General features: G+C 30.4%; 1 protein-coding gene across 1 annotated transcript in view; it reads left to right on the top strand.

Annotated features, from left to right (window-relative positions):
- Positions 1-2,571: 2,571 nt before the first annotated feature.
- Positions 2,572-10,730, top strand: part of LOC145312607 (inactive ubiquitin carboxyl-terminal hydrolase MINDY-4B-like) — a 50,556-nt gene continuing 42,397 nt past the window's right edge. The window contains exons 1-3 of the mRNA XM_080151865.1: positions 2,572-2,614; positions 3,222-3,313; positions 4,947-5,004. Coding sequence (XP_080007991.1) covers positions 2,572-2,614; positions 3,222-3,313; positions 4,947-5,004 — 193 coding nt within the window. The remainder of the gene's footprint in view (positions 2,615-3,221; positions 3,314-4,946; positions 5,005-10,730) is intronic.

Here is a 10,730-nt window from a genome sequence, read left to right as displayed (position 1 = left end):
AATAGAATGTATGAATGCATGATTTTGAACCTTTAACGAAATAATACAAGATATATTTTTCAATGACTAAAATATAACTAAACATAGGAATTTTAGTAGAAAATAAGAGAACCATGACTTGATAATAAATCTTGTGGGAAGTGATGATCTTGAATCTTGGCCCGATCAGCGGCATACCTTAAGATAATAAAAGTTATATTATCTGCTTCTATGTCAGATGCGCGATATTTACAAAGATATTTACAAGAATAGGGTAAATTTGAATAACTTTAGTTGAAAAAAATGTACTATTAAAAAAAAGTATTAGTTCTTTGAAGTTTTTGTGGCTGTATACTTTTTATGCTTACAAAACCAATAACCCAAAGGAAGTGAAGTGCTTCCGCTTATGCCTTACTATGTCAATCTTTTTATAGTAACCCCACAGAGTAAGACGACTTTACATGAAATTCTTCAAGAAAATTGCAAGTGTCTCAAGTTGAAGTTGTGTCTACGATATCCGCAACAAACCACAGAACAATAAATCATAAACTGTTTCATTTTTAAATGTAATAATCAAAATTAACTTTGTGCCTTTGTTAAGCTTTTTTTTTAAATGAATATATTGTTAAAGTTAAGATTATGAGGCGGTTTTCCTCAAAGTGACTAGCGAGCAAATAAACTCCTCTCCTTATTTTGAAATAAATTGAAAATAAGTGGGGTTGGGTTGTAATTTTTTACTACCGTGGGCACTCAGGATTTGGCCGTGCAGGGATTAGGCTTAAATAAAAAAGAAACCCTCTCCTTTTATTATTTTTAACTTGTTTTAAAAAAAAAGATGGGGGGTTCTATGATCAGTAGGTGTTTTTTAGGAAAAGAATCATTATATCAAAATAGATTGTCTAGTGTTTTTCAGGGTTAACTCATATTAGTTCTAAGATTTTTTTCCTCCGGGTGTAAAAATGTTTAGTAAAGCCATTCTTTAAGTCACTACAAGATTTTTGTGAATATTATGCTACTGATAAGTATCTTTTTATAACCTACTTTGTCCTTCGGTCTAACTATAATGCTGTATGGGACATAAAATTTATATAGGGGGCAAATATTTTGCTGTTTTAATCAGTTTAGCGGTTTTTCTTACTTTCTTATTTATCAGCTTTGATTATTATGTATTAGAGGAAAGGGGCAGAGCCACTTGTCATTGATCAACATTTCAATTTATATTTTTTTTTAAAGAAATGCAAAAAATCGTTTATATAATCATAATTCATTTTTTTTGTATTGCTAATCTATCGAGTCATTTTTAACTTAACTTTTATCTATTCTATTATAATATTTTAAATTTATTTTAAATTAATTTCTATTTGAATTATTCTATGGGGGACTACTAATGTTTCCCACTGTGAAGGCAAGAAAATCTAAAACCTTCTCGCAGTGGCTGGATATTTGCTTATTAAATTTTGCAGTATGGCTTTGCATTTGCTCGAGTGATACTCTTCCATCCAGTATTATTATTATATACACTCCTCTCTCTACAGGATATACACTCTATATTTTATACAGAGGTGCAACAAGGTTTGTATACTTATTGTTTTTTTCAGAATATATATTGACAAGTTTATGACTGCCACTAATGCATAAATAAAAATATTTGCTCTGAGCTTGTCAAATTGAATTATATAAAAATTGCAACAAAAGAACATCCCCCGATTTTTTTATTGCATATTTATTTAATATTCATTCCCATATAAACAACCCCTTAAATAGTGGATGTAAATATTCATTTATTTCCCTGGTATCTCATTTATATCCCTGGTATGATTTTAGAAGATTTTTAATTTTTTTTGGAAGATTTTATAATTTTTATTAATTACTAAAAGAAATAAAAATGAAATAAAAGGAAATAAATGAAAATTAAAAACTAAAATTAAACCACATTTTAGCATAAAAAAATGAGTTTTTTGTTTAAATGAGAATGATATTCCTGATATCCCACTCAATATTTTTTTAACGGATGGTTGTTGCACCAGTGGTACTGATTTTTTTTTTAAATCACCTCTTCGGGCAAAGCCCCTAAAGGCTAGGGGCGAAACCGCTAGTATGAAGATAAAGAATTAAAACTTAAAGTAAAATTTATTGTTTCTAAAAGTACATCGATTTGGTATTCCCCAAAATGTCATCAATACAGAATTTTAAAAGCCCCTAATTATGAGATAAAATTATTTTTTTTACTTTCGAATTTAAAATCACAGACTTTAAGTCAATCCTATTCTATCTAAGTAGTAAGCGTTTTTTGTATGTCCCGAAGGATCTGTAACCCTTGAACTGAAATTATTTTCCTTTACAGTGAAGCTTCTTATAGGTCCTGTGAAGGTTTTAAACTATTTTTGGAGAGGGTGTCTTCGAGGGGCGTAGCCGCTAGTTGAGTAAAGAGTAAGATATGTAATTATATAAAGGTTCACTTCTCTAAAGCATAAATTATAGTAAACTTTAAATATTTTTCGATGGCTTCCCTCATAACGCAAATTGTTTTTTATAAAATTCAGTTTAGGTAAGGTTAAGTAAAGATAAGAAGAGTCCTAAGGGGAAAGTAAAATGATGTTAAAGCCCCGCTGTGTTAAAGCCTTCTTCATTGAGGGTACAAATATATCTTTAATTCAAAAGAAGGGAAGGGGGCTTCGTTGGTCATTTGGCTTGAGTGAAAGCCCCTATTATCAAATTATTTAACAAAAAAAGGTTTTACACACAACAGGAAGTTTTAGCGATTCCCATGAAGATTAGATTTTCAATGTTTTTTTTTCAAGTTTTGCGGTTTCAATGTTTGTCTTAAATCTTTACAAAAATATCTTTGAATTTGATTAATGCCTTGAATTTAAGATAAAATTGTAAACTATACATTGTTTAAAAGACAAAAATTCCATGAATGTAATAATAACGGATAAGACAATATCTGACAAATTAATGTACATCCTCAATGATAATATACACAATTACCCCTTCTGTACAGAATAGTTATTGGTTGAAACGTTTGGACACTCAATTTAATGAACCAACCAAATAACAATTTAACAAAAGTCCCCAAAGTTTCAAAGCCAACTACTAAGAAAACGTTATCATAAAACTTTGGGGACTAGTGTAATAAACAGACCAATGTCCCCACACTCCATGAAAAATTTCCCTGGCAAATAGAGTAACATCTATAAAGAGTTACATAAATCTTAAAAGCTCAAATTACACTCTGACAGAAACTCGAGTTTTTCTAAACTCTGTGGAAGATTTCTCCGATTCTGGCCCCAGCGACACAGAATCAGAAATGACCTCTATACGCAGAAATTCGGTAAAATTTTTCAGAATTTTTATTTTTTTTTAAATAATTTGGGTGTTCAAATGAAGTTAAGTCGGATCTGAATTAGAGGAGAAAATATCAAAGGTCGGCAGCCGCACTGAAAACATTGAAGTTTAGAAGGATGTCCAAACCTGTTCCTTAACAGACAGTACAACTTTTTGAGAGAGAAAATATTAGTCACACTAGCGGTTTTTAATTTTATGCTTATGTGCGGATGAGGCGCGGCTGCCGAGCCCCGAAAATTAAGGTTGTCATAAAACTAAAGTATGAGATATTTTTCCAACAAAAACAATCCAAAACAGCTAAATTTAGCACTTTCAAGCAGCTTGAAATATTACTTTTATTCTTAAATGTTATACATTAGGTCAATTTAGTCTTTTTAAATTTGTTGTTCAAATATTAAACTTCTACTAAGCCTGTAACCTCTGTGAGCTTTTAATTATAATAAACCACCCTTGATCAATGACATACCTATTTTGATAAGTGGAAGGATTTAAGATTTTTTTTCCATATAAAAAAGAAAATTTAAATTTAGTTTTCTCAGACTTTAAACATTTTATTAGTTATCCTAAAATTTTGATTATACTTTTAATGTACGATGCGATTAATATATTTTGTATATTTTTTTGAAAACTAATAATTTACTTTAAAGTTTAAACTAAAACCACATTGTTGCATTTTACATTCAGCAATAAAATGCAGTTTAAATATAGTATGAATTTACTGCAAATATGCATGTAAAATGTTATTGTCTTGAAAATTTATTATGATTTTAGTAATCTAATTTTTTTTTAATTTTGCATCAAAATTAGCACAACTTAATGTTCTTCAAAACAGATTTCAAAGTCTAATACCCCCTACCCCCCACCCCCCTCACAACGCCACAGAATAATAGTACTATATATAATTTCCAACCCTACCCCCTAAGAGGTTTTCTTTAATTTGTGGGAGGAAGGCAATTCAGAGTGTAGAAGATGAAGAATGAAGATACTAAACTGTGGTGTCTTTTTTAGCGCATCTGATTTTTTAATCCTATAATATGTAAATGTTTTTCCTATATAACTTCAAAAACTATCAAAATCCGTTCTATTAGAACCGGTTCTTATCCGTACAGAAAAATAATATATAGCATCGTAATACGGACAATTTTCCACGACTATAAAAATAAAAATCATAAAATCAATACCAGTTTTGTTAGCCCGGGCCTTCGGTTTCTCTAGTCTGGTTTTAATTTTATAATTTTCAATTGATATCCGCGGAAAGCTGTCTATGGTAGTATGCAATAAATAACTATTTTAGTAGTAATGTTTTTTGGGGACTGTTATGGAAGAAAACAATTTTAAATTGGCAATAAAAAAGTGTAATGGAATTTACCTTATTATTTAATGAGAAAACTAAATTCAACATTATAAAAGAATAACAGGGGTGGAGGGGTATTGGACTGTAAATTATACTGGTATAAGCAAGTTATCTCATTTCTTTATCTAAAAACTTTGGGGACTTTTCTCTCCAGTTTAATGTTAGTTTTGTTTATGATAATTAGGGGTTTAAATAAATTTATCCAAGATTGTCTTATCCCTTAATATCCCTGAATAATAATGTCTGTTGTTGTTGTTGTTTTTAGGATTTCATGATTATGAACCGAAACAGACGAGGCACAATACTTGGAGACTCTACGGATAGTAAGTTTTTTTTTTAATTTGATTGAAGCAAAGATACTCTAGAATTTACTTTTATCAATGTTTAAGAAAATAATTATAAATCAAAAATATAGGGCATATAAACATAGGACTTACAGACAAAGATCGTACAATCAAAAGGTTGGTCTGCAATAGTAAGGTATGTAGTGTCTTGGGACCTACTGTGTTGGTTTCAACCGTTCCTAAATGTCATGTTTTGACGTTATCCTCTTTTTTCAATTTTGAAAATTTGAGTACCCCCCCCCCCCCCCCTCCTCCTCCCCCCCGACAGAGAACAACTAAATTAGGTTAGGTTAGGTTATAGGCTAGGGAGTCGAGCGCTGAGATTGATATTTCTCTACATATATATTACCTAGCTAGAAGAACATTCTAAACCTAATAGAAAAGGATTATCGTCCTATTTTCACAGTAGCTTATTTTAGGTTAGGTTAGGTAAATGACAATGATTGCCCGCAGGGGGTACAAATGGGAAGAAAGCTACTGTGAAAATGCGATGAAACCCGAAACTTGGTTTTCTTTCCATGATCCGATTATTCTTTACCTAAATAGATAGTATTAAAGTGAACGGATAGTAAGTTTAGTTTTGGTTCAATCGATGCTAATCTTTCATTTACTTTTAAAAAATGAAATTATACAACAGTCATAGAATTAAAAATATAAAAAAAGATAGATTTAGTTGAATTTATGGAACAATAAAAAAACAAACTAATGATTACTATGAATCTGTTTACTTTGCCACAAATTGGTCAGTCTTGTTAAAATCGAAGCTTTTCTATGATTAGGGTCGGTCCGTCCGTAACGGATAGCACTTATCGTAAATTTTGGCATTTTAGACTTGTCCTATCGATTTCAAACCTGGCATTGTGATTCTTGTGGTAGTTATGCACGATTTAAAAGCGTAGCAACTCTATAAGCGTTATAAAAATTTATGTACGTCTCTTTAAAAATTGTTGATCTTTAACTTTTTTGACAACAATTTTTTATTAGATATAATTATTTTATTTATCTGCTTTAAAGAATACTGATTCCTAGAACAACAATGTACAATGTTAAAAGCGAAGCATCTCTATGATCAAGTTAAAAAATGTAAGAATGTCCTTAAACAACTTCCCATACAAGTGGTAATGTACGTTTATCCTACTGTTTCAGAGCTTCGCTTTTATGGACCTTGTCATCCTTGTTTTTTTATGAATTTCTGCAAATATTGTTTCATTTAAGCCTGAAAAGAATATAGATTTTGAATTGAAGAAAATAAGCAAGAAGTTGAAATGATTGCACCGTTTAAAGCAATCATTTTCAATGCATCAATGTTGCTAGGTACATGTTAACCCTAGCCATTTTTGGTAGTGACAAAAATTACAACATTCATAAAAGCTAAGCTCTGAAATGGAAGGACAAACGAACATTACAATAGTAGAGTGTCAGTACTTAAAAAACAGAACTTTAATATTTGATTAAAGAGATGTCTCACTTATAATATGGACTTCGGACTTTCCGGTTACGATGATATAGTTCCTGTATCGTAACTAACTGTTAAAGTAAAAATCATGCAAAGTTTAAATCGTAATGACAATTCTAACATTCCTAAACGATCGATAAGAGCTATCCGTTACGTGCGGACCGACCCTAATTATAGTAAAGCTTCACTTTTAATTATTAGATATTTCTTAGGAGTTCATAGAGAATATATATTGATGTTAATAACTTTCCTAATGATTGTTATTTTCCAAATTTTTGAAACATTCAATCATTATGGCGAAGCTTTTTCTATAATTAGGGTCGGTCCGACAGTCCGTAACAGTTAGCTCTTTTCGTTATTTAGGCATGTTGTAATTGTACTATCGATTTAGTAGTTGGGTACAATTTAGAAGGCGTAGCAACTCTGTAATCTTTGCCAGAATGTCCATACGTCCATTTTATACATGTTTACTTTAACTTATTAGCAGAAAATTTTTATGTGACATAATTATTCACTTGATCTGATTTTTGGCATACTGATTCCTAGGACAACAAAGTACAATATTAAAAGCAGAGCATCTCTATATTCGAGTCTAAAAATGTAAGTATGTCCTTGAACATTATCCTGTATTTAAGAAGTTTTTACTTAAAATTTTGTTCGACTTTTATAGATTTATAATTTGATTATTCAGTTCTGACAATCTAAAAGTGTTAATGTACGTTTGTCATACCGTTTCAGGGCTTCGCTTTTATGGATGTAGTCATCTTTTTAAAACTTATCTTCTGTGTAAGAATTTTGATCCTTCCACTGCTATAAAAACAGGTTGATAGGGTTTCATGTTTTATATAGTCTTTCACTTTATTTTGAAAAAATGTTAATTTAAATATCAAACACTTTGTTTTATTCAAACAGAATAAAACTATTTTATTTTGTCTATTTTTTGTTTAGTTATCAAAAATTGACAACGAATACATAAAATAAGCATAAGCGTATAAGGGGGGAAAAAATTTAAATCTTTGAAAGGGTTTAAATAGAATATTGTGTATCCACAAATGAAAATAGTAAAGCCTTGTGCATCCTCAATTTTATTGACTACTGCAACTACATTTAATTCCAAGAATTTGTGAATATCAATTATAATTCTAAAAGCATTTGCTGCTCTGTCAGGGAGGGAGGGAAAGAGCATTTGGCTGTAAATTTTACTGGTATCCAAATTTTAAGAAACGTATGCTCCCAATCGCTGGCTTTTTTAGAGGAGACTTTTATTAATTTTTAGGACGTTTATTTAATCTATTTATTTGATTTAGCTCAAACCAGCAGTGTCTAAACTTTTCTATCAATGATTTTAATATTTGTCTTATCCCCTAGGATCCCTGTGTTCTAGCATTTATGTAATCATATTTTTTTCAAATTCATTATACTCAGTTGTCAATACGTTTTAAATTGATATTTTCCAAGAAATAAATGTTATAAGAGATCAAAATGAAAATAAGTTTTTTTTCAAATAGAGGTTGACAAGTGTTTAAATACAAAAAAGTTGCTGTAAATTTTTGTAAAGCTTACTATCTTAAGGAAATTAAATTTCTATTGTACAAATTTGATTTTCTGAGTTACTCTTTATGGTAGAATGTTGAATTTTTATGTATAGCATCTTCTTTTTGTTTAGTGTTTTTTGTCTAAATAATTCTACAGTGGGATAAAATCAGATAATGAAAATGATTTGACTTATAGCATCGGAATGAATTTACAAGAAATAAACGAATCTTAAGGTTTTTAGATACCCTGTTTATTAGAGGCTTATAATCCTTATAAAAATGTCTATCTATTTGTCCTTCTGTGTTTGTTTGTTTGTTTGTCTGTTTATTTATAGTTTAGAATCTCGCTAACCGATATGTTTCTTCTTTACATTGACTGTTCCAATTTATAACTAAGGTTGGGTTACTCCGTCTATAAGAATTCGCCCCTAGATTCCCCCATTACCCAAAACTTTTTTTAAAGCCAAAAATTTTAATTTTCCCCAACCCTCTCCTCGAGTACACTAGAGGCCCATAGGGGCGTAGCCGCTAGAATAAAAAGAAAAATTGAAAGAAGTTTTCGTGTATTCTATTTTACCAAGCTAAATTTGGCAAAGAATTTCTAGAAAAACCAAATCAATTTAAAATTGTCGTCTTATTGAGACTATTCAATAAAAGGTTAATTCTTAGGGACATTAAGGGATAAGGCAATATACTTATGATTTTTATGCACCCCCAATTATGATAAACAAAATTACCCTCTTTTATAGATTTAATTTATTGTCTGTGTCAAAGTTCCAACTACCCAATCAATATTTAATAAGAAGTTCCTCTTGTGGAAACGCCTCTTAAGGGGCGTTTCGTCTTATTTTTACAGTAGCTTTTGATAGGTTTGATAGAAAGGCTACTGTGAAAATACGACAAAACGCCCCTTTAGAGACGTTGCCACTAACCGAAGTTCCTAAAGTTTTTAAGATTGCTAATTCTAGAAAGAATATAACAAACAAGTTTAATTTATAGTTCAAAGTTATAGTTCAATGTTCTCCCGTTCCCTGAATTAACATTACAATTTCTCGTGACTTAAAAAGTTAAAAGTCGCTTTCAAGATAAAAGTTTCGAAATAATTACATAAATGTATGATGGTGGCCTGCATGATTTTCCATACTTAGTGTTAACAGCAAAGTTGAGTAAATCAAATCTAGGTTTTATAAGATTAATAAAAATAAGTAAAAATTTTAAGATATAACCATCCAAGGACCTATATTGAAGATATCAATAGTTATTTTTAGAATATCTTATGTAAAAGTGTCATAAAACAATTTTAGGACATACATTTAAAAAATATATAAAACATCGTCAAACTAAAGTAAACCATTTTTACATTGATATTACTTTTTATTTTTCTCCTTGGCTTACCCCCATTCATTAAGGGGGGGGGGGCACTACAATTTCCAATAAAGTACAGCTGTGTACTCTTTTAAAGATGCCTAAAAAAAATACCAAGACACACTTTTAGTACTGATTTTTCTTCCTCAAAACCATCTTTAATATAAAGCTTTTGGCCTTAAAAAGAAAATAAATAGAGTTAATTGAAATATTTTAGTTTTTTCAAAATAATATTTTAAGGAACATTCTTTAAAAATATATGTGTTTCTACTTATTTTTAAGATACCACTTAAGAAAATTTTAAAATTATCTATTTTATGAAAGATTTTGAAATGCATTAAAGTGACCTAAAAGGACAGCATTTAGGTTATATAACTGTTTGGAGAAGAACAAAGTTTCAATAAACATGATTCAATAAATTCAGTGCGTTTTAGTTTCCTATAGCTACAGAGCTGGCTTAGCTTACATAATATCAAGCTTCTGCCAGGGAGAGAGGGAACATTGGGCTGTAAATTCGGGGATAGAACCATGGCCGATTAATTGATTTACATTCCCAAAGATATAAAATTAACATAATTATCTTTTATGAATATTACTAATGGTTGAAAATGTTGGACCCTGCCAGTTTAAACTAACCAATCATTATTATTTTAGTACCCAAAGTTTTAAACTAATATATGAGAGAACGTGTTTATTTTTTGCCTAAAAAACTTTGGGTACTTTAATTCAATTTTGATTGATTAATTCCAAACTTTTCAATCATAATTTTCATTTACATGGAAAAAGTAAATTTTGTGTGTCATCATTGGGGATATATATCAAGTCAATGTTCATTGTTTTATCCCTTAAGATCCCTGACTTTCTGAGACCAAGTCTTTTCCAATACAATCTTATAACAATGAAACGGGTGGCTTTTCATTAATCTTTAAAAGAGAGACATAAAAAAAGGAGAAAAATAGATTGTGAGAGATTGATGGGGTTTGAGGGGAATTTTAAAAAAGACGGAGTTACTTTTCGTAGCGGGCTCTAGCTGGCTAGCACCGTAACAATTTAACTTGAATTGAAAATATTGAGAGTTTTGTTATATCGTATTATTATTACGCTTTTCTCTCCATTAACCACCTCCTCCTCTTTTTTTTGTCCCCCTTCTGCCTTTGGCAGTACACTTTGCAAATCATTGAAACAGCAGGATCAATATTAGGTAAGAAGATGGGATCTGGGGTCACCAGTTTGTGACCCCCCTTTACCTCCCTAACTCTCTTTTGGTTACCCCCGTCCCCAATGTTGAATTTGATAAAACCATGGGGGGCACAGATTCGGTCCAATCCATTGTTTCAACTTGTTGTTGA

Source organism: Acartia tonsa, chromosome 2 (assembly GCF_053477335.1).
Source record: "Acartia tonsa isolate MP-2025a chromosome 2, ASM5347733v1, whole genome shotgun sequence".
Lineage (NCBI taxonomy): Eukaryota > Metazoa > Arthropoda > Copepoda > Calanoida > Acartiidae > Acartia > Acartia tonsa.
This window is presented reverse-complemented; position numbering and strand designations above follow the sequence as displayed.